The following is a 24,479-nucleotide window of genomic DNA, read 5'->3' on the forward strand; positions in this document are numbered from 1 at the left end:
CTACAAAATTTTAGGATTAGGTCTGTAAAGGACTGAAAGGTTGCTGTGTGTCTTCTGTAAAGTGCTAGCCAACTATTTAAAAAGAAAGATTATTGATTTTTTTTTTCTTTCTTTCTATTTTTTGAGACAGAGCTTCTCTATGTAGCCCTGGCTATTCTAGCACTGGCTCTATAGACCAGATAGCCTGCCTCTGCCTCCCAAGGGCTGGGATTAAAGGTGTGTGCCACAATCACCCAGTGATTATTGATGTTTTAAATTGAATTTTCTTGTGTTTCCTTTAGTGTTTATTAAGGTTATTCATTTACCTGCCTTGAACTTCAGGTTCTTGTAATTTTGGTCAGAATTCTTAGTGGGGGGAAAATAATTATGTTTACTCCATATGTCATTGTAAAAAGGAATATTTGCCTGGTTCAATTGCTGTCTCAGAGCATCACTGCCACTGTCTGCCAACCTATGCCTGAGTCTCAACCTCTAAGACTTACTGCTTAATACTCACCCTTTCTTGTACTTACTGAGCTCTGGGTTGGCTGGTTCACCTCAGCTGTTCTGGCTCAACCCTCTCTGCCTGCTAACTTATTCAGTCTGGCTTCTCTCTTGGCCCCTGAATTAATTGCTCTGCTTGGTCTCAAACTAATTCCAACAATCTACTCTATTCTTTTTTTTTTTTTTTTTTTTTTTTTTTTTTTTTTTTTTTTGGTTTGGTTTTTGTTTGTTTTTCGAGACAGGGTTTCTCTGTGTAGCCTTGGCTGTCATGGACTCACAGGGATCCACCTGGGATTAAAGGTGTGCACCACCACCGAATCTATTCTAATCTTCTAGCTTCTTCTCATTCTCTGCCTCAGTTAGTCTTCAACTGAGTTCTCTCTGCAACCTTATTACTTACTGTCCTGCTAAAACTGCCTCTGTCTCCTAGATTTAAAGGCATGTTTGTATTCCAGCCATATCTAGAGGTCTTTATCTGTGATCTCTTGCCAGAGCAACAAGATATTCTGAATTAAATTTTCTCTGCAAAAGATAGCAGTTTGGTTACTTTTTTCTAAAGAAACTGTTACAGCCATGTTTGGGGGTGATCATCTTTAATCCTAGCACTCTTTAGTCTTAGCACTCTCAAAACAGAAGCAGGCAAATTTTCGTGAATTTGATGTCAGCCTGGTCTACATAAGGAGTTCCAGGCCAGCTAGAGATACATAGTGACATCCAAAATTCACTAAATAAATAAAGTGAAAGAACTGCCATGGGCTTATTTACTGGATCCCTGGGACCTATATAACAGAAGGAATGTGAACCAATTTCAGCAACTTGTACTCTGACCTCCACATGTGAGCGATGGCAACATCACCCATCATACACAGAACAGATAAATAAAAAATAATTTAAAAAGAAGTTTTTTTTTGTTTTTTTTTTTGTTTTTTTTTTTTTTTTTGATTTTTTCGAGACAGGGTTTCTCTGTGTAGCCTTGGCTGTCCTGGACTCACTTTGTAGACCAGACTGGCCTGGAACTCACAGAAATCCACCTGCCTCTGCCTCCCAAATGCTGGGATTAAAGGTGTACACTACCACACCTGGTTTTTGCAGCTTCATTTTTTGCCACCTGTATATACATCTTTACCTTGCTGGAACCTGTCTAATGACTTTTGACAGAACTTCTTCAGGAAGAAGAGGAGAGTAGAAGGCAGATGAACAAGTCATTTTGTGATTTCTATATAGTAAAGTAAATATTCTTTAGAAGTTTTCTCCAACGAGTATATGGTCAATGGGGTTTTTGTTTGTTTGTTTTGAGGGTTTGTTTGTTTGGTTTTTTTTTTTTTTTTTTTTTTTTTTTTTTTTTTGCTTTGTTTTTGTTTTATTATTCAGTTTTTCAAAACAGGCTTTCTCTATGTAGCCTTGGCTGCCCTGGACTCGATTTGTAGACCAGGCTGGCCTCGAACTCACAGTGATCTGCCTGCCTCTGCCTCCTGAGTGCTGGGATTAAAGGTGTGTGCCGCTGGTACCACCACCACCCCCACCACCAGCCGGCTTGTTTTTTGTTTTTCTGAGGACAGGGTTTCTGTACCTTGTCTGGCCTGTTCTTGCTTTGTAGATAAGGCTGGCCTAGAACTCAAAGAGATCTGCCTGCCTCTGCCTCCCAAGTGCTGTGATTAGGAGCATGAGCCACTGTGCCAGGCAACCAGGGTTCTTGTTATTTGTTTTTGCTTCTTGAGACAAGGTCCCATTATGTAGCCCTACCTGGTTTGCACCTCACGGAGATCCATCTACCTCCCAGTGTTTGACCTGTTCCACATACATTCAAAGAATATGTGGTATATATACTTGTTTTAATACTCAAGTATTAGAAGCACATAGAAAAAGAAGAGACTAAGTAAATGTCTTTTACTTAACACTTAGCCTGAGAAGCAGCCCTTACACAGTTAAATACCTCCAGCACCTCTTTTCTCTTCATTTCCCCACAGATATGTCTATTGTCTTGAAGTTGGTATTTGTTAGTCCATGAACTTAACACAGTAATGCATAGGATTTGTCAGCAAAGCATAACCTGCCCCAAAATAAAAAAGTTCTCCTATCAAAAAAGTTTGTGATAGACATGTGGCACATACCTTGAATCCCAGCACTCGGGAGGCAGAAGCAGGTGGGTCGAGGCCAGCCTGGTCTGCAGAGTACAGGACAGCTAAGGCTACATAGTGAAACCCTGTCTGAAAAAGCAGTTTGTAGTTCCTGGAAGAAGGTTGGGAATTGGCCAAAGAAATGTGTGTGTCCTCTTAGAACATACCAAGTTAGATCAGAAGAAATTTATTTGCCTCTAAATTGATAGTTATTTAAAATATGTACAGTTTAAATACATGAGGCAGACAGGTTGTCTTAAGGATCTACCTTTAGGTGATGCCTAATAATTAGGTAGTGATGACATTGGTAGTATTTCCACACACTATATGGTTCGGCCAATTTGGTAAGTTGGAAATCGAGATATGAAAAGACCCAGTAATTGGCATTTCTGAATTACCTTTGATGGTTACCTGGAGAAATGGTTGTAGTAAAAAACCAAGCCAAACCTATGTTCAGGTGATTGTTGTAAAATAGGGCTTATAATGGTTTGGTGTGGTAGAATATGCCTGTAGTCTGAGCTGCTTAGAAGACTGATGAAGGTGGCTGTTGAGCTCAGAGAAAGTACTGGGCAGCATAGTAATTTCCTTGTCTCAATAGAAGAACTTGTAGCAATGTTGTTTTAAGTAGTGACAAAAAATAATATGTAAATTGAAGTTAAGATTTTTGTGTTGATATCTGTTAACATTTAGGTATGACTGGTTTTGCCTTCTCTAACTATGTGTGTGTTTGTTTTCTCTCATTTATAGATTGGCAGACTCAAGTGGCCTTTTTAATGATTGAGTAATGATGGAGATGGACCCAAATTAGAAAGTGATTTCTTCAATAAAGCAATAGAAGATTCTTCATATCACTTCTGGAAGCTCAGTTCAGTTTTTGGGAAGGAGGAGAACAGTGAAATACAGAAAATTAATAAGAAGAAACCCTCATTTTGGAATTCTCTTTCTCCTTGACCCTTTTCTACTTATAATTTTGCTTTGAATTTATAAATAGTAAAGACCAAAGAAATAGAATATACCTTTAAGAGCTTTAGACCAAAACATTTGCCTTGAAAGCTGCTGGTGTGTGGCAGGGAACATATATCAAGTTTCTGTTGGATTCCTTTTTCAAAAAACAAAACAAGATTTCTTAAATTGTTAGATTTTGAAGGCTAAGACAGATATAAGCATATATCTGCACACAGTTTTAAGCAGTTGTGAGATTTGTATTTTGAAAGCTGTTTTTGTGGATATTTTCCCACTGATATTGATTGCCCAGAAGATCTCTTACTGCGCTTTACTATTGCATTTTTGGTCTACCACCTTGATGACATTTCCTGCCCACACCAGACATCACTTGTCTTTCTAGTTATGGCCTTGTTATGAACAGGATTTGCACTCACTGTGCAAATGTCCATGGTTTGCCTAGTTAAGCGACATCATAGTGCCATTACTCAAGGAAGTTGAATGAGGTGAACGGAGACATAGCTTTTCCCCCTTTCCCCCCCTTTTTAAATGTAACAAATAACTTTTTTATGTTCCCCTTCCCCCTTCCCCTACCCCTTTCCCCCTGTGGAAAACTGTCAGGAACTAGGCATTCAGGATGAGCAATTGAGAGGATTGAGAGGGTGGGCTACACAGAGCTGGGCTTCTTTGTGCTTCATCACAAGGCGTGCTGCTGGCCAGGCTACTTAAGCACCCTTTTTACCAGAAAACCTCGTGGAAGATACAGCTGGCAACTTTGGAAACAGGACCACAGAGGTGACTCTGAGGGTAACTATCATCCATGTGTCTTAACTTTTGGAGAAAATATACAAGAGTATATGTTGTGGAAAACATTGGTTTTGTTATACTGTGAAGTATTAATTTTGGAGAATTTCAATGATTTGGGTGCCCCAATGAATCTCGGGAAAACTTACACACAAGTTGATGTGGAAGGAAGTGTTCCTAAGGAAAATAGAAAAGCTCTTGAGAAGTTCTATAGCAGTGATTCTCAACCTTCTTAGTGCTTCATCGACTCTAATACAGTTCCTCATACGGTGCCCCCAACTATAAAATTCTCACTGCTACTTCATTACTTATTTTGCTGCGATTGTAAATTGTACTATCACTATCTGATATGCAACCCCTGTGAAAGGAAGGGTCTTCTGACCCAGAGGTTGAGAACCACTGTTCTGTATCTGTGGTAGGTGTTTGTTTTATTGTGTTTTTTAATTGTTAGACAAAAACTTAAGAATGAATTTGCGGGGCTGGAGAGATGGCTCAGTGGTTAACAGCACTGCTCTTCCAGAGGTCATAAGTTCAATTCCCAGCAACCATCTATAGTGTGATTTGATGTCCTCTTCTGGCCTGCAGGTGTACATGCAGGCAGAGTGTTGTGTACATAATAATAAAATAAATCTTTCAAACAAAAAGAAGGAATTTGCTTCCTTCCCATGTAATCTTCTGTATTTCCATGGTATTTGTTTGTGTTGTTTAGAATTCCTGAGATTTGGTATCTTTTGTTTGTTTGTTTTTCGAGACAGGGTTTCTCTGTGTAACAGCTCTAGCTGTCCTGGAACTCGCTCTGTAGACCAGACTGGCCTCAAACTCACAGAGATTCCCCCTTTCTCTGCTTCCCAAGTGCTGGGATTAAAGGCGTGTGCCACCATTGCCTGGCTGAGAATTGGAATCTTGAAAGTAGTCTTAGCTGGGCATGGTAGAACACACCTTTAATCCCAGCACTCAGGAGACAGAGGCAGGTAGATCTCTGTGAGTCAAGGCCAGCCTGGTCTACAAAGTGAGTCCAAGATGTTACACAGAGAGACCCTGTCCTTAAAACCTTTAAAAAAAAAAAAAAACTGTACAGAGGTCAGGGCATAGGTCTGTTATACTGTTATAAGGATTGTATATTAGGCCGGGCGTGGTGGCGCACGCCTTTAATCCCAGTACTCGGGAGGCAGAGGAAGGGGGATCGCTTTGAGTTCGAGGCCAGCCTGGTCTACAAAGCAAGTCCAGGGCAACCAAGGCTACACAGAGAAACCCTGTCTCGAAAAACCAAAAAAAAAGAGAGAGAAAAGAAAAGGATTGGATATTAATCACAGACTCCTTTACACGCTGATGCCATAATGTTAAGCATGAGTGATTGTGTTCTCTGTTGTAGATCCTGGCCATGAGGTTGGATGCCTCATCTTGCTGAAAAGACACTGGACCTAAATGGCGCAGCATGACTTTGTTCCTGCTTGGCTAAATTTCTCAACGCCACAGTCAGCTAAGGTACTAGCTGGTCTTTGCTACTTTGTGGGTTCTTCATTTTCCCACCCTATATTTCCCCTCTATTCCCCCTCCCCCTTTTACCTCCTAATACTAGATGGGAGAGAGGAATTAGGAAAACCCCTGAATCTAATTTCTTTTCTTTTGTGTCTTCTTTGACTGTGGCTACTAACAAATTGCCACCAACCTCCCTAAACAACCATCAAGCCCGCCTGCCTCTCGTGGGAGCCCTCTGAAAAGTTCCCAGAATTCCAAACGTAACAATCACAGAAACTGTCTGCAGCTGGCAAAATCACTTCTGCTAGAGCACAAGGCAAATCATGGTCGGTTGCTTTGGGCTTTCTGCTGCAGACAGTCCAAAGCAGCCTCACGTTTCTACACCTGGGATTAAAACAAAAACACATTCTTAAAATATTTCCTGTATTTTTTTTTTTTTTTCTTTTTGGTTTTTCAAAACAGGGTTTCTCTGTGTAGCCTTGGCTGTCCTGGACTCACTTTGTAGACCAGGTTGGCCTTGAACTCACAGCAATCCGCCTGCCTCTGCCTCCCAAGTGCTGGGATTAAAGGCATGCACCACCACGCCCGGTTTATTTCCTGTATTTCAAAGAAACCAAAATTCTCAAAAATGTTACTACTGTCTTCCATTCCTGCAGTAACTACTCAAACATACTAGTTCTTTTTATCTTGACTGGTGTGTGGCTTCTGTTTTGTGTTTCAGGCTGTGTTGCTGTTCTTCCTTTGGTTATTTTGAAGAGGGAGAGCTTTGCTTTTCATATACCTCCCACTTTTCCTTGGGATTTTAAACATCTTCATAGACTTCCCAGTCTATTAAGAGGGATTCAGTAGTTAGGGCTGGAGAGATGGCAACAGCAGTTAAGGCCATGTGATGCTCTTTTAGAGGACACTAAGAATAAAAAACATCTTTCTTTTGTTTATGTAAATTTAAAGACTGATTTTTCCCCCCTCATGTATAAATAAGTAAATGGGGCTGATACTAACATTACAGTATTGCCACAAATATGAAAGAGTGTTTAGAAGTATTTTAAAACCATGGTAACACAGAGGTGGTGGATCACGGCTATAACCCAGTACTCTAGAAGCTAAGGTCGGAGGATTGCCACTGGTCTGACGCAACCCTGGGTTATATAATGTACTCTAGGCCGTTCTGGGTTACAGAATGAGGCCTTGACTCAAAAGACAAAAATTGATAGCTCACATCTATAATAAATACACTTTTTGAGCCGGGCGTGGTGGCGCACGCCTTTAATCCCAGCACTCGGGAGGCAGAGGCAGGTGGATCGCTGTGAGTTCGAGGCCAGCCTGGTCTACAAAGTGAGTCCAGGACAGCCAAGGCTACACAGAGAGACCCTGTCTCGAAAAACCAAAAAAAAAAAAATACACTTTTTGTCTGGGTCTCCCTATCGAGCTGGCCTTGAATTCATGGCAGTTGTGTCTCAGTCTTCCTAGTACTGCCTTGCAGACACTGTAGCACCACAACAGATTTGTTGCCTGTTTTGACTAACTTGATTGTTACTTGATTTAGAACCCAGTAAGGTATTGAAAGGAACTGAATTTTTGCCTCTGTATTTATAATGTTAGTCATCTTCAGCCACCTTCGACAAACACGGAGAGCACCTGTCCCGTGGAGAAGGGAGATTTGGAATAAGCCGTCGTCGACATAATTCCTCTGATGGCTTTTTTAACAATGGACCTCTTCGGACTACAGGAGGTAAGTCATATCCAGCTGTTGTGACCGTATGTTTAAACTACTGTTAAGAGTCAGGCATGGTGCTGTACACTGTTAATCCCAGGACTCAGGAGACAGAAACAAGTGTATCTTGGTGAGTTTGAGGCCAGCCTAGTGTACCTATTTCCAAGACAGACAAGGGTAAAAATTTTGAGACCACCCCACTCCACCCCCCAAAAAAACCCAATAAATTGTTCTTTAGGCCAAACTCAGGCTGGGTTTATGTGCATAATACAGAAATAGCCATTGCCCATTTTCTACACCTTACATGTTTTTACGAGCTATCTTTTCAGTTGAAGAACTAATCTAGCTGGGGAATTAGTTAGCTTGGTAGTATGTGTACTACAGCAGGGCCCTCAATTGGACCTCCAACACTAGGAGGCTGGGAGAATTGCCTCACAAAGAACCGTGCGTTTATTGGTTTCTTAGTGTGCATTTCTTTTCTTTTTTCTGTTTTTGGTTTTGGTTTTTCTAGACAGGGCTTCTCTGTGTAGCCCTGGCTGTCCTGGAACTCACAGAGACCTGCCTGCCTCTGCCTCCCAGAGTGCTGGGATCACAGGCGTGCACCACTCTGCCCAACTTTGTGTGGAATTTTTATTTAAAAGGTTGCCTTAAGCCATTTTGGCAGTAACTTGGGCCCAATCAGGAAGCATGTGGCCCAGATATCTCTGAATTTGTAAGAAACAACTAATACCTTCCTTTTCTTTGTTCTTTTAGATTCTTGGCACCAACCCTCCTTATTCCGCCATGATTCTGTGGACTCTGGTGTCTCTAAGGGAGCATATGCTGGAACCACAGGCAATCTATCTGGTTGGCATGGCGCCTCTCGAGGTCATGATGGCATAAGCCAACGTAGTGGAGGGAGTACAGGAAACCATCGGCACTGGAATGGCAGCTTCCACTCCCGGAAAGGCTGTGCCTTTCAAGAAAAACCACCAACAGAGATTAGGGAAGAAAAAAAAGAGGATAAAGTAGAAAAGTTGCAGTTTGAAGAGGAAGACTTTGTAAGTATGAAGCTTTAAAACGTGTTGTTAAAAGAAACAAATAATATCTTTAAAAAATACAGGACCCTATTTATTTTAAATAATTTACTTGCAACAGTGTGCTGGGATTAAAGTCGTGCACCAGGATGCTCAGCCTAGGACCCATTTGAATTTATTTCTGTGTTCAGTTTCCTTTATCTCAAAAGTTTTCTGCAGATTTTACTCTTCATAAAATAGCTATGATTTCTCTATTAACTGTAGTCAGTGAAATTTGATGCTTAGGATATAGACTCTGTTTATTCTATTTGTGTGAATGTACATGTGTTGAGATCAGAGGACAACAGTCTACCATGTGGATCTTGGGGATTGAAATAAGTCACTAAGCTTGATGTCATAGACCCTTACCTACTGAAACATCTTGCTGGTTCCAAGAGCACCCTTAAAAATTATTATATATTGTAGATGGGCATGGTAGCACAAGCCTTTAATCCCAACACTCAGGGAGGTAAAAGCAGGTGGAACTCTGTAAGTTCGGAGGCCAGCCTGATCTATACAGAGTGAGATCCAGGACAGCCAAGACTATACAGAGAACCCCTGTCTCTAAAAGCAAAACAAAACAAAACAAAAAAAATATTATTATGTATACATTATCATCTGAAACTGAGTGCACAGGTGGTATATGTGTGGGGGCACACATACAAATAGGACATCAGGTCTAAGTACAAATTTATATGTTCTTCTGCCTTCACTTGAGTTCCAGAGGTTGAACTCAGAACGCTAGGCAAGTGCCTTTATCCACAGAGTCACCTCTCTGGACCCCTCTTAGGAACTTTAAAAATAGATCTAATTTAAATAAATATATCTGCTGTATTATCTTTTTAGCATAAAATTGCTGTCATCTTTATCCAGTAATTTCCATTTTTACTTTTTTTAGTTGACATACAAACCACACCTGATGGCACATATCTCTAATGCTACACCAGGAGGCAGAGGCAGGCAAATCTCTAACCTAGAGACCTGCATGGTCTATATACAGTCACCTAGTATTGTGGTCTAGAACAAAGTTCCTCACTAAGGACTAATAGATTGAGCTGCACCAAGACAGAAACAATAGACAGAGGAAAAGTGCAGATAAAAGTGAAGCAGATTTAAAGAAAGTAAAGTCAGATTGGAGAAGAATCAAGCTTTTTCTTTAGGTCTAGAGAGATGGCTCAGTGGCTAAGAGCATATAATTCTCCTCCAGGGAACTGGATTTTTGATCCAGCACCTTGCTCAGGCAGCTCACAAGAACCTGGCCTTTTGAGAGCCCCTGCACTCAAATATGTTGTAAATACACAACATGATTAAAATTAAATCTTAAAATCAAAGTCATACCCCTACAGCCTTTTTATAAATGAGGGGTGAGTGCATAGTAATATCCTAATACACAATACAAAGTACACCTGTAAGATGTGTCCATGGGGACTAGAGTGATTGGCTCAGCTGTTAAGAAAACTTGCTTTTATAGAAAATCTAGGTTCAGTTGCATTGTGAATCACAACCATCCTAACCCAGTTCTGGGACATAACACAGTCTCTGACCTTCTTGGGCACTGGACACCCCTGTGGCATGCATATTTACATGCAGGCGAAATACTCACACACATAAAAGTACAGTCTATCTTAAAAAGTAATATAACTGGGCTGGAGAGATAGCTCACCGGTTAAGAGCACTCTGTCTCTTTCAGAGGATGTAAGTTCAAATCCCAGCACAATGTCAAATATCTCACACCTGCTTATGATTTCGGCTTCAGATGACCCAATGCCTTCTGGCCCACTTAATGTTACTTAGAAAATGGCTAGAAATGTAGCTTTTTTTTTTTTTTTTTTAAATTATTACTATGTATACAGTGCTCTGCCTGCATATACACCTACAGGCCAGAAGAGGGCATCAGATTACATTACAGATGGTTGTGAGCCACCATGTGGTTGCTAGGAATTGAACTCAGGACCTCTGGAGGAGCAGACAGTGCTCTTAACCACTGAGCCATCTCTTCAGCCCACATGTAGCATTCTTAATGATTAGGGATTTTTGGAAAGCATGAAGATTAAAATTTAAAAACCACAAAAGAGCCGGGCATGGTGGCACAAGCTTTTAACCCCAGCACTTGGGAGGCAGAGGCAGGCGGATCTCTGTGAGTTCGAGGCCAGCTTCGTTTACAAAGCGAGTCCAGGACCGCCAAGGCTAACACAAAGACCCTGTCTCAAAAAAACCCCCCCCCAAAAAAAAAAGTTCTGCTATGACAAAAATTGATACTGGGGAAAGACTACTGTACTGGCAGGGCACTTCCTAGGAGGAGAAAAGAGCAGTTCACTACAGGGGAAGACAGACATTATCCTCAAAGACTAATTCCGAAGCTGTAAGATGATTCCAAGAACTGAAAGCTCCATAAACTCATTAAACCAAGTTTAGCCGAGACTTAACTAACTGTACAGAGGGTAGAAGGGATCAATCACACTGATGTCCAAAGTAGAAACTGTTTTATCAGATTTAAAAAAAAAAAAAAAAATCTATCTTTTCTCCTTCCCTCCAGTGCAGGGGACTGAACTCAAGGCCTTACACATGCTAGATGAACACTTATCACTGAGGTACATATCCATTATCCTTTTTGTTCTTTCATTAAAAGCAAACAAAAACCAAACACCTCGGGAGGCAGAGGTAGGGGGATCTCTGTGAGTTCGAGGCCAGCCTGGTCTACAAAGTGAGTCCAGGACAGTCAGGGCTATGCAGAGAAACCCTGTCTTAAAAACCAAAACCAAAAACAAAACAAAACAAAAAAAGAGATTTAATATAGGGCATAGATAGTGGCCAAACTTTTAATGCTAGCATGGGGGAGGCACAGGCAAGCGGATCTCTGTCACAGACATGAGGATAAGTCATAGAGCCTTTGCTTCTTCCAGAGACCTCCGACTGTCCAGCATGATCTCTAGACATTCAGAACGGCTGTTGAGGCTTTGCTTGGCAAAGTTCCAAAGACCTCTGGCTGATGACCACTGCCCTTAAATATTATATATGATCCAGGTGTAATTTTGTCTAAAAAATCTTCACTTTTCTCCTAAAACTGCCCTTTTCTCTTTATTTCTGAGCCCTTCTGAAAGTCACAGGAAAAACTTTTTCTAACAGAGAATGTTGAAGGAAGGCATCTGGCCAAAGGCTTGAGACAATGAATGATAAGAGTTCTTGGCTCTGACTGTGAGCACCCAAGCAGAAACTGCTTGAAAAAAAGTTAGGACCTTGACACAACAAACAGTACCTGGCTAGATAGTGTTAGCCGTAGGAAAGATTGTTTAGAATCTTCTTTGAGAGCAATGGAAGGTAGGCTTGGAACATAGTGCTTTACAGATATTTTACAATAGACGACTTTGGCAATTAGCCTAGGCTTCGATAGCACACCTGGTGGTTTAGGACTAGGAGTAAGTCAAGTTTTTTCTTTAGCAAGAGAACATTTAGCTAAAGCTATGTTGCTATGACAATCTTGTAAACGCAGTGGTTTTAGTGTGGGGAATTTTATGATTAAACTTTCCCGATTACTTTTAAGAAATAATAATCAGGTTATGCTGACCATTGCTTGGAAATTGATTGATTTTTAATGTATGCTTTATTGTAGGTTATACAGAACTTTTTGTATTTCCTTGCTAGACTGTTTCTTGCTTTGTTGATTTTTGAATGTTCTATTAATTGTAAAAGATGAGAAAAATCATGATGTAATCTGTAATGAAAAAAGTTGAACTTGACTTTAATAAAATACTGGGGCTAGCCCAAGGAGAATAGCAAGCAAGTGACAGATGCAGAAAAGTAAGGGTAACAGCAAGAAGGGACAGACAGAGAGCAAATGAGACAGAGACAGAGAGACAGCATGTGAGAGAGAAAAATAAAGCTCTCCTGGGCTTTAAAGCCTTCAGTTTGTATCCATATGCCTGGGTCTGCTGTATTTCCTTTCCCACTGTTCCTCCACCCTCCTCAACAGCTGGTTCCTCTAGCTAGTTGGTCCCAGTGGTTGCTTTCTCGTAACCAGCTGTTCACCGCCTGCTCAATTCTCCCAATCAAGGATCCACCAAGACTTTCCTCTTCTCTCCTCTTCACTGTTCCCGGAGCTGGTCTGTAGGAGCAGCAGATCTCTGTGATTTCAAGGCCAGCCAGTGAAACTCCTATCTGGCATTTGAAGTTTTTTTTTGATTTTTCGAGACAGGGTTTCTCTGTGTAGCCTTGGCCATCCTGGACTCACTTTGTAGACCAGGCTGGCCTTGAACTCACAGCGATCCGCCTGCCTCTGCCTCCCGAGTGCTGGGATTAAAGGCGTGCGCCACCACACCCCGCTCATAGTAGAACCTTTTTTTTTTTAAAATAGTAGAGCCTTTTATGATACTTGGCTACTGGTTTTATCTTTGTGAAAATCTGTGAGGACGAGGGCTATTTTACTTTTCTTTGTATTCCTTATATAATGCTTGGAATATGGCTTTCTTCTACTCTAATGAAGTCTTAGAATTTCACTGAATACTGTGCATTTCACTTACTACTTTAGTCTCCTGGATTCTGAGGAGAACAACCTACATTCTTCTGTGGCTTTCTATATGTACCCTTTACAAAAATGGGAAGCCGTATATTTATACTATATGTAAGTGCATAAGAAATCCTATGACAAAGGAAATAAAACTCAAGCTACAAATAACATAATGCCTATTGATTTCATATTTCAACATATTGATACATATTTTTTTAATATTATTAAATTAGTTGGAACTGATAAAGTGTAGTTCGTAGCTTCTATGGTGATGGCTACTTTGAAAACTTCCAAATTGGTGAGCTTTCTGTATTACCATTCATATCTTATTTTTCCTAGCCTTCTTTGAATCCAGAAGCTGGCAAACAGAACCAGCCATGGAGACCTGTTGGGACCCCTTCTGGAGTGTGGGGTAGGTACATTTTGCTCTCTTAAAAGCACAGCTTGAAATCCTTTTTTTGTTTTTTGGGGTTTTTGTTTTTTAAGACAGGGTCTCTCTGTGTGTAGCTTCAGCTATTCTGGAACTCATTCTGTAGACCAGGCTGGCCTCAAACTCAGAGATCCAGCTGCCTCTGCTTCCCTAAGTGGTGGGATTAAAGTTGTGCACCAGGGTTTAGAGAGGTGGCTCAGAGGTTAAGAGCTCTGGCCGCTCTTGAAGGTCCTGAGTTCAATTCCCAGCAACCACATGGTGGCTCACAACCATCTATAATGAGATCTAGTGCCCTCTTCTGGTGTCCAGGTGTACAGGCAAGTAGAATGCTGTATAAATAATAAATAAATAAATCTTTTTACTTTTTGGTTGTTTGTTTGTTTGTTTGTTTGTTTTCGAGACAGGTTTTCTCTGTGTAGCCTTGGCTGTCCTGGAACTCGCTTTGTAGACCAGGCTGGCCTCGAACTCACAACAATTCACCTGCCTCTGCCTCCCGAGTGCTGGCATTAAAGATGTGTACGACCATGCGCAGCTTTGTTTCTGTTATTAATACAGTTCTTGTATCTCATTTTATCCCTTTGCCTAGAGTAGCTAAACCTGTTGGCTTTTTACTAAACATCTGTAAAATAGATTATTTTATTCCCATAAAACCATTCAAGCATAATAATTGTGGTAGAGACAGAATATAGACCATAGAAAGCTTGTGGGACCCTAACAAAACCTTGGGTTTTTGTTATTAGGTGGTTTTTCTGGCAGTTTTAATAATTTTAGCTTGAGTTGTTTGTTTGCAAGTTTATTGTTTTAAAGAAACTTTTTTAAAAGCTTTTTGGTTTTTGTTTTGTTTTGTTTTGTTTGTTTTTTGGTTTTTTGAGACAGAGTTTCTCTGTGTAGCCTTGGCTGTCCTAGACTCACTATGTAGATCAGGCTGGCCTCGAACTCATAGTGATCCACTTGCCTCTGCCTCTCAAGTGCTAGGATTAAAGGTGTGCGCCACCACGCCCGGCTGCTTTTTGTTTATTTTATGTATTTGAATGCTCTATCTGTATGTACCCCTGCATGTCAGAAGAGGGCATCAGATCTCGTTATAGATGGATATGAGCCACCAACTGCTTCCTGCCAGCTGAACTCAGAACCTCTGGAAGAGCAGACAGTACTCAGTGTTCTTAACCACTGAGCCATCTCTCCCGCCCCTGCAAGGTTTTGTTTTTGTTTTTGTTTTTTTTTTTTAAGTTTTTTGTTTTTTTTTGTTTTGTTTTTGTTTTTTCATTTTGAGGAGAGAAGTGTGTGTGAGCATGCATGTGTATGTACATGCCTGTGAGTTCAGATAGTGTTGAAGTTCAGACTAGGACGGTAGACCCTCTGGAGCTAGAGTTACAAGTGGCATGGGCCCTGCCATCTGAAAGGAGGTCTTCTGCTAGAGCAGTAGACGCTGAGAGATCTCACTAGCCCTGATGATTTTTGTTGGTGGTGGTTTTTAGAGACAGGGTCTCAGAAATCCACCTGCCTCTGCCTCGCTGGGATTAAAGACACGCTCTACCACAGATAGCTACCTTCCTGACAAGTATACATTCTTACTTGGTTGTGCCTGATGATCATCCTATCCATCTTACAAGCTAAAGCCCAGAAGTACTGGTAATCTTTGTGGATCAAGACTGGTTTTATAAACATAGTAATTCATATGCTGCTTTTTTCCATACAGTTACCATATAGTATCTTTAAAAAAAAGAAAAAAAAAAGTAGGGGCTGGAGAGATGGCTCACTCAGTAGTTAAGAGCACTGACTGTTCTTCCAGAGGACCCAAGTTCAATTTGTCGCACCCACATAGTTGCTTACAATTGTCTGTAACTCCTGTTCCAGGGGCTCTGACCCCATCACACAGACACTCATGCAGGCAAAACACCAATACACACAAAATAAAAATGAATTAGTTAATTTTTTTAAAATGTATCTTTAATCCTAGCACTTGGGAAGCATAGACATGGCTGGAGGCTAGATCTCTGTGAAATCAGTGACAATCTGTTCTCCTTAGTGATTTTCCAGGCTAGCCAGAGCTACACAGTGTCAGACCCTGTCTTCAAAAAATAAAATTAAGGGTTTGGAAAGCTGGCTTGGTGGGCCCGACGTGGTGGTGTATGCCTGTAATCCCAGCACTCAGGAGTCAGAGGCAGGCTGATCTTTGTGAGTTCGAAGACAGCCGTGACTACAAGAGAAACCCTGTCTTGGGGAGAAAAAATAAAAAAGAGATGTTCTTGGTGGTCTTCTTCTAGAAGACCAGGATTTGATCCGCAAAACACACGTGGCACCTCACAACATCTGAAATTCCAGGGTATCCTACACTCTTCTCTGGCCTCCACGGGTACTAGGCATGCATGTTGTATACAGAGAAAATATTCATGCACATTAAATACATACATTTTGAAAATAAAAGAAATTTTGAAATCTTTTGTTAGTTTTTAAATATTATCTTTCTTTGTTTTGATAGACAGTTTTGGGGGTGAACACATAAATGCATAAACAAAGGCAAAAGGTCAGCCTCGGTTGGTGGTCTTTCAGAGCCATCCACCATCTATTTGAAACACTGTCTCATTCACTGGATGCCCACTGAGTATGCTAGACTGGCTCACCAGTAGATTCTAGGGCCCAGCTACTTCTCTGTCCAGTGCTGCACCTGCACCTGCTTTTTTAAAACATGGGTTCTGGAGATTAGCTCACATACTCACGCTTTCATGGTCTGTGTACCCCACCCATAGCCTCAGGTTTTTGTTTTATTTTTTCCAGGATATTTGTTAAATGAATACAAAGTAATATGTGTTGAAGGTGAGGCTATTGTTTAAACTGTTTGTGTTGCTTATCAAAGGTGTCATTCTTTTATGTCTCCACTCATTTCACAGAAAATCCACCTAGTGCCAAGCAACCCTCAAAGATGCTAGTCATCAAAAAAGTTTCCAAAGAGGATTCTGCTGCCGCCTTCTCTGCTGCATTCACCTCATCAGGATCCCACCATGCAAATGGGAACAAAGTGTCAACCATGGTCCCAAGTGTCTACAAGAACTTGGTCCCTAAGCCTGCTCCACCTCCCTCTAAGGTATGAGTTGCAGTTCTTAAATGAACTTTGAAATGCTGGGTTGGTAATAAGTCAGACATTTAATATATTTTTGTTTTTTGACAAATTATTCATTAGATATTTACTCAGTGTCTGTTTTATTTATAGAGTTTTACTCCCAGCAGACTCTGCCAGTGCCAAGTCACTAGCTTCATTTTTGTAAGCTTGACCCCTCTTAATTGTCATTTCCTCTAATAGCATGAACATGTATCTGATCAGTCAAGCCGAGTACTTGGCTTCACCTTCCTTCATTCCCTCAGCCAAGCAATTACAAGATCCCTATGAGGATTGTTTTGTTCTTGTTTAGGACTTAGTCACTTTTTACACTGATGTATACACTTGTATTTTTTCATCACCATATTTCACAGAACTACTAAAACAATCATCCTTAGATAGTTTAATACAGCTGGGCACATTGTCATGCACATGCTGCACCAGCTAGTCGTGAGGGTTAGGAAATGAGCTGAGCCTCAGAGTTCAGGTCTAGGGAACATATCAAGAAACTCCCATCTCTAAAAGAGGTATGAGGGGGATAGTGTATCCTTGCACTCCTAAATTTGTTCAGTGGCTTCAAACTATATCAGATTGGTAAATCTTTTTCTTTGAAGAGCCACACAGATGCTTTAGTCTGTTCTGTCCATTGTTATATATTAGTCCTGCTGCTGCTCATTTTTACGTCTCTTTAAAACTATAAAAACAAGCCACAGAGGTCCACACCTTTAAACCTCCCACTTAGGCTATGAAGAATTATACATGTCAGCAATCAGTGATAACGAGCTATTTTTATTGTTTTAATTATGCACAGGCATTTGTATCTGTGTAGTGAGTACGCGTGCCTTGGGAGGCCAGAGGCACCAGAGCTCCTGGAGCTGGACTGACAGACAGTTGTGAGCCATGCACATGGTGCTGGGGGCTGAGCTCCTCCTGCAGAACACTCAGCCCTACTAACTACTAAGCCATCTCTTCCCCTCCCTACCACCCCCTCTGAAGCTGCCTTTTTTGTTTGGTTGATTGGTTGTTTTTGGTTTTTTGAGACAGGGTCTCTCTATGTTAGCCTTGGCTGTCCTGGACTCTCTTTGTAGACCAGACTGGCCTCAAACTCACATCAATCTGCCTGCCTCTGCCTCCTGAGTGCTGGAGTTAAAGGTGTGTGCCACCATGCCCTGGCTCTTGTTTGTTTGTTGCTGCTGCTTTTTTTATTTTGGTTAGGTTTGGGGTTTGCTTATATTGGTTTATCAAGACAGGGTTTCTCTGTGTAGCTCTAATTGTTCTGTAGACCAGGCTGGCCTTGAGGTTTGGAGTAATTAGCCAGGCAGTGATGGTGCACGCCTTTGATCTCAACACTTGGGAGGCAGAGGCAGGCAGATCTCAGTGAGTTCGAGGCCAGCCTGGACTACAGAGTTCAGGACAGCCAAGGCTACACAGAGAAACCTGTTCTCAAGAAAAACCAAAAATAAATAATATTTTAAAAGGTAAGAGGATGTTGATCCTTGAAGACTAAATTCCATGAGTATGTACATAAACACAATGAAAATTCACTCATGCTGACTCTTTTCTTGTGGGTCTCTTGCTCCTGTTTTGTTCTTCGAAAATAAGTGATTTTGTGCTTAACTTCTCTTCCACTCTGTTGACCTTTCTCATCCTTTTTGGTCTGCCTCGCAAATACTAGGATGCTAGGATTAAAGGCATAGGCTACCACACTCTTTGTTTTTCAAGACAGAGTCTCACTGTATTAGCCTTGGCTGTCCTGGACTCCCTTTGTAGACCAGGCTGGCCTCGAACTCACAGCTGTCTGCTTGCCTCTGCCTCCCAAGTGCTGGGATTAGAGGCGTGCGCCACCACTGCCTGGCTCTTTGTGGAAATTAACCATCATACACATTTTTTTTTTTTTTTAATTACAGAGGTTGGGGTTGTAAATGAGTGAATATTCTGCTTTGCATGCAATTAAGTTCTTTGAAAAATAACATGGTAAAGATAGCTGTTGAGGAGCTGAAGAGATGGCTCAGCAGTTAAAAACTGACTGCCCTTTCAGAGGACCCAGGTTCAATTCCCAGCACCTACATGGCAGCTCAACTGTCTTTAGCTCCAGGATCATCCAACACTGTCATAGAGACATACAGACAATACCAATAAAAATATTTAAAAAAAAAAAGAAAGAAAGAAAAGAAAACTGTTGAGCCTACTCAGCACAGCTCATGGTCTCTGCTCCCGCCTGTCGCCTGAGTTGACAAAGAGCACATGTGTGCTGACGGGAAGCTCTGTGAGTTTATATTCCCACCTCACGTTTCACACTTTGCCTTTGATTTTGCAAGCTAAGCTCCTATCTGTGTGCTGCTTTTGACTGATACGTTTTTTATTCCCATATAGCCCAACGCATGGAAAGCTAACAGAATGGAACACAAGTCAGGATCCCTTTCTTCTAACCGGGAGTCTGCTTTTACCAATCCAGTTTCTGTTCCTAAACCAGTGGTCCTAGCTGCTGGTGCAGTTCTGAACTCTCCCAAAGAGGTGAGTGAGAATAACTAACTGTAGGGCAGCCTTTTCACATACTGCTTTTTTCCTTTTTTAAAAAGGACATGATCTTGTGCAGCCTATGAAGATGACCTTCAACAAGTAATTCTCCTGCCTATGCCCCTAGCTCACGAGTACTGGGATTACATAAGTACGCCACTATGATCAATTTTATGCATTGCTGGCCATCAAACCCAGGGTGTCCTTTATGGTGGTAGGTGGACACTTTGTCCACTGAGTCACATCTGCAGTCCAAAGTTGGACTTTCTCTCTTTTGACTTTGTTTTTAAAGATCCGTTTGTTTGTATGAATGTTTTACATGGCTGTGCATGTGTGAACCCCATGATTTTCGGGTTTCTTCGGAGGTCAGAAGAGGTTCTCAGATCCCCTGGCTCTGGAGTGACAGACAGTTTTATGTGGGTGCTGGAAACCAAACCCAGGTCTATGCAGAAGATCAAGGTTGGTGTTCCCCTGCTTTCTTCAGGACTAAAATAGGTGTGAGATAAAAAACCTGGAGCCTGTATTATAAAAATCCTACAAAACTGGTGAGGGTTTTTTTGTTGTTGTTTTGTTATTTTTCAAGACAGGGTTTCTCTGTGCAGTCCTGGCTATCCTGGACTCTGCCTGCCTCTGCCCAGCTAAAACTGATGTTTTTTGGTTTTGTTTTTCTTTGGTTTTTTGAGACAGGGTCTCTCTGTGTTAGCCTTGGCTGACCTGGACTCTTTTTGTAGACCAGGCTGGCCTCAAACTCACAGTGATCCACCTGCCCCTGCCTCCCGAGGACTGGGATTAAAGGCATGCGCCACCACCGCCCGGCAAAACTGACATTTTTAAATGAACTGGTTTGTAGGAGATTTTTGTTGTTTATTTTACTAAATGGGTGTTTTGCTTGTGTATGTACCTCAGATCCCCAGAGCTCCAGAAAGTTGTGAATTGCTCCGTGGGTTTTGAGAATTGAAGCTGGGTCCTTCAGAAGAATAGCCAGTGCTCGTGACCACTAAGCCAACTCTTCAACCCTCTCCTCCCCTTAAGACAAAAGACAAATTAAAATGGTAGCGAAAGTAACTCAGGATTCCTAGCTCTTGCCCTTTGCTGGTAGGAATAATGTATTTGTGGTGTTTTCCCAGAGTCCCTCCAGTACTACCCCTCCGATTGAGATCAGCTCCTCTCGACTGACCAAACTGACCCGAAGAACCACGGACAGGAAGAGTGAGTTCCTGAAGACTCTGAAGGACGAACGAAATGGAGACTGCTCAGAAAATAGAGACTGTGACAAGCTGGAGGGGGTAAGAGTGTGGGGTTTCCTGCTGTATTGTGTAGTTCTTTTTGTTATATGTATTGTTTTCTTTCTTTTTTAACCTTTTCTTTAATGTGGCTGTATATCCATGTGCCACAGTCAACTGGTGGGTGTCAGAAACTTGTGCCAGGTTTGGTTGCAAGTGCCTCCACCCACTGAACAATTTCACCAGCCCTCTTTCTTTTCTTTTTGTTTTTCTGAAACAGAGTCTCACAGTCACCCCAGGCTGCCCTGGATCTCACTACTAGAACAGGCTATCCTCAAACTTGTAGAGCTCTATCTGCTTTTCCCTCATGAGAGCTGGGGTTAGAGGTGTGCAACACAAAATCCAGCCCAGCCTTGATACTTTAGTGTATGGAAGGAACATTTGAATGGAAAGCATTTTTACATTAATTTGTAGCATTTGGTAAGAATAACTGACTATACTCTTAAGAATTAAAGTATGGATTGCCATATGTGGATTTTATATTTGGAGGTATATATAATTGCCATTTCTTAAGTTTTTCTTCAGAAAGTAGTCCAGAGGGCTCAGGGTGAAGCCACTTCACCTGACTCTGTCCCAAATGCACTACCGCCTGGCATGGTGGCGCACGCCTTTAATCCCAGCCCTAGGGAGGCAGAGGCAGAGGAGGTGCTGTGAATGCTTGGTCTACAAAGCAAATCCAAGGCAGTCAAGGCTACACAGAGAAACCCTGTCTTGAGAAATGAAAAGGTCTACACCGCCACTGCCAGGCCCTCTTTTTAAATTAAATTAATCCTTTTACTGTTAAATTTTTAAGTGTTGTTTCTATATCATAGAGAATAATTCCTCATTAGATGAGATTTTACACATAGGTCTTCCCCCTATCATCTCCTTTTTGGAGCATAAAGTACTGACTATGTCTTGCTGAATGACCCCTGCTGGCTTTAGCATCAGCACTGGTATTATCGGTGTGTGCTACCATGCTGTATCATCCTCCAAACAGTGGCAACAGCAAAAAGTGGTTTTAACAATGCTCAATTAAGGTTTTTCTGGACTGTTCATGCATAGACTTGTGTTGTCTCCTGCTCTTCTTCAGTTGTGCTGTGCACTTTAGATTTGGATGAGTGATTCGTGTTCTCACTCAATATTGGTGGTTGCTTATCTTGCCACAAAGGATTGATTGAGCGAAGGTTTTTTTTTTTTCTTTTTTTTTTGGTTTTTCAAGACAGAGTCTCTTTGTGTAGCCTTTGCTGTCCCAGAGTCACTCTGTAGACCAGGCTAGCCTTGAACTCACAGCAATCTACCTGCCTCTGCCTCCCGAGTGCTGGGATTAAAGGCATGCCCCACCACGGCCTAATCTACTGCTTTATTACAGTTGGAGGGCAGCCACACACCTGAACCAAAGGAAAACAGAGAGCAAGCTTGTCTTCAGAATGGCCTTTCTCTACCCGTGGTAGGAAGGGAGGAGGTCCTGTCCCACTCACTGGAAGCAGAACATAGGTAAGGACAAGAAATAACCTATTACCCACTGGGCATTCTCTCCTTTGTATACTTTTTCAAAATCCCCAAAGTTTTTGTGAAGTTTAATTTCAGACCAAGTTTTTTCGTTTTGATTTTAGATTTATTAATTTTTTAAAATATTTATTCATTTATTTTATGTAAATGAGTGCTCTGTTTGCATGTAAACTGAAGGCCAGATGGTTGTAAACTACCATGGGGTTACTGGGAATTGAACTCAGAACTTCTGGAAGAGCAGACACTTAACCACTGAGCCTTCTCTCCAGCCCCCTCAGACTCAGTTTTAGGGACATAGTCAGGGGAGGGAACATTTTTCATAGATGTGTTGCTGGTCCAACCGAGCAATTACTGCAAACTATCTTTAAAGAGGCTTTGGGAGTTCTGTATATGGAGCCGACTGTTTAACTGAAGGCCTTGCATATAAAGAGAATAATGTGCATTCCATAGCAGCTTAGCGGATGGCACCTTCCAAGTATGGCAGTACTTCCTCAAAGGAAGTTTGTGGCTCTCAACTTTCTTAATGCTGTGACCCTTTAAGACAGTCCTCATGTTATGGTGACCCCCAACCATAAAATTATTTTTGTTGCTACATCATAACTGTAATTTCCTTACTGTAATGAATCATAACATAAGCATGTGACCCTTGTGAAAGAGCCATTCAAGGTCCCAATGGGGTCACGACCCACAGGTTGAGAACCACTGGTCCAGAGGTTGGTCAGATCAGTGCTGTGAAACTGAACAAGCTGTGGAACACAGAGAAATGTGCTAAATTTGTTTAAAAGGAATTTCTTCCTCCTATTCTTTGGGTCTGTGAAAGGTTCCTTGCAATGAAGATACTGGGATTTTATTTGTACCATCTTATTTTTGGTTTCTACTGTCTTTTCTAATAGGTCATTTTCCCTTTAACCATTAAGAGCATGAACAACTGAGTAACTTGTCTCACTAGAGAGAAAACAAAATCCTCCTGTAACATCCATTGGCCTTGAGCAGGCATTTCCTATGGATGCTACTGGGCTATACAATCACGCTTACTTAGCATCTTGTTTTCTCTGCTATCCTTTTGCCTCCTCAAGGTTACTAAAAGCAATGGGATGGCAGGAATATCCTGAAAATGATGAGAGTTGCCTTCCACTCACAGAGGATGAGCTCAAGGAGTTCCACATGAAGACAGAGCAGGTGTGTACTGAGCCCTAAGCCTTTTCTGACACCCAAGTACTGAGAGTTTCCTTGACCTTATGAAATTTAGTGTTTATTTGGCACCTGGGAACCAGTTTTTGCTACCTAAAAGCTACCTTAATGACAGAATCTTGCCAGGTATGGTCATGTGTGCCTTTAATCATATGAGACTTGGGTACAGATCCAGTTCTAGGAGAGCCAGGATCTCATGTAGTCCTGACTACACAGGCTACCTTCAAAACCTGCAGCATTCCAGTTCTGCCTGTCCCTCATGCTTGCTTAGAGTACAGCGTGTGCTACCATAGCAGGCCAGGAACAGTAAAATTGAGAGGAAAGCCTTGGATTATCTCCACAGTACCGTAGTGTGGTGTCAGACTCTCCCTGCCTGTGCTATAGGAATTGCAGAAGATACAGGCCAGGCCAGTGAATAGCAGATTCAGAAAGGAACAGGTTCCATGCTCACAGCTGTTAATGCCTTACCAAAACTTAAGGTATGAACTTTGAGTCTTTATGAAAACCAGCCCTGTGGTTTCCTTCTAGTAGTCTGATCATAGCTACGTAGCCTATGTAAATTACTCAATTAATGCTTGGGGTCTTTAAATTACCATGAGGTTATAGGTTTAAAAAATGAACAAAGTCTGGGAAATGTTAGACCTCATTTGCTTTCCCACTGTAGCTAAACGATGTGCTCAGTGCTTGAGATGGCATCCATACTGGTTCACAGCTACATGGAACCCTGGCTTAGAAGGATTTGAGATCTCCAGCTTCCATAGGCACCACACACATAACTAAAAATAAAATCTTTAAAACACCTGTCAAGTCCATACTGGGCAGTATGCAGGCTGACCTAAGATTTTACCACTTAGAAAATGGGGACTCTGGTCAAGTGTGGTGGCACACACCTTTAATCCCAGCACTCAGGAGGCAGAGGCAGGCAGATCCCTATGAGTTTGAGGCCAGTCTGGTCTACAAAGTGACTCTGGGACAGCAAAGGCCACACAGAGAAACCCTGTCTCAAAAAAACAAAACAAGGGGCTGGAGAGGTGGCTCAGTGGTTAAGAGCACTGACTGCTCTTCTGAAGGACCTGGGTTCAATTCCCAGCACCCACATGGCAGCTCACAACTGTCTGTAACTCCAAGATATAACACCCTCAACGCAGACATACATGCAGGCAAAACACCAATGTATGTAAAACAAAATAAATGAAAAAACAAACAAACAAAAAAGAAATAGGGACTCTAAGACCCGAAACCAGATATAGTGAATCAGATTGCAAATTCATAAGAAAGGGAAAAACATATTGGATGACCCAGATTTGGTAGCATACATCTTTAATCCTAGTACTTGAGGTAAAGGCAGACAGATTTCTGACTATAGGGCCAG

At 41.6% G+C, this 24,479-nt stretch overlaps 1 protein-coding gene across 3 annotated transcripts in view; it reads left to right on the forward strand.

Moving 5' to 3' along the window:
- The window catches only part of Gpbp1l1 (GC-rich promoter binding protein 1 like 1), a 43,372-nt gene that overhangs the window by 17,438 nt on the left and 1,455 nt on the right, over window positions 1-24,479 (forward strand). For all 3 annotated transcript variants that reach the window (XM_051171932.1, XM_051171933.1, XM_051171930.1), the window contains exons 2-11: window positions 3,348-4,349; window positions 5,719-5,831; window positions 7,428-7,557; window positions 8,293-8,579; window positions 13,438-13,510; window positions 16,420-16,613; window positions 18,999-19,139; window positions 20,270-20,428; window positions 21,777-21,901; window positions 22,993-23,095. In XM_051171932.1, coding sequence (XP_051027889.1) covers window positions 5,772-5,831; window positions 7,428-7,557; window positions 8,293-8,579; window positions 13,438-13,510; window positions 16,420-16,613; window positions 18,999-19,139; window positions 20,270-20,428; window positions 21,777-21,901; window positions 22,993-23,095 — 1,272 coding nt within the window. In that variant the 5' untranslated portion in view covers window positions 3,348-4,349; window positions 5,719-5,771. The remainder of the gene's footprint in view (window positions 1-3,347; window positions 4,350-5,718; window positions 5,832-7,427; window positions 7,558-8,292; window positions 8,580-13,437; window positions 13,511-16,419; window positions 16,614-18,998; window positions 19,140-20,269; window positions 20,429-21,776; window positions 21,902-22,992; window positions 23,096-24,479) is intronic.

The sequence above is a fragment of the Acomys russatus genome, chromosome 29 (assembly GCF_903995435.1).
Source record: "Acomys russatus chromosome 29, mAcoRus1.1, whole genome shotgun sequence".
Taxonomy (NCBI): domain Eukaryota; kingdom Metazoa; phylum Chordata; class Mammalia; order Rodentia; family Muridae; genus Acomys; species Acomys russatus.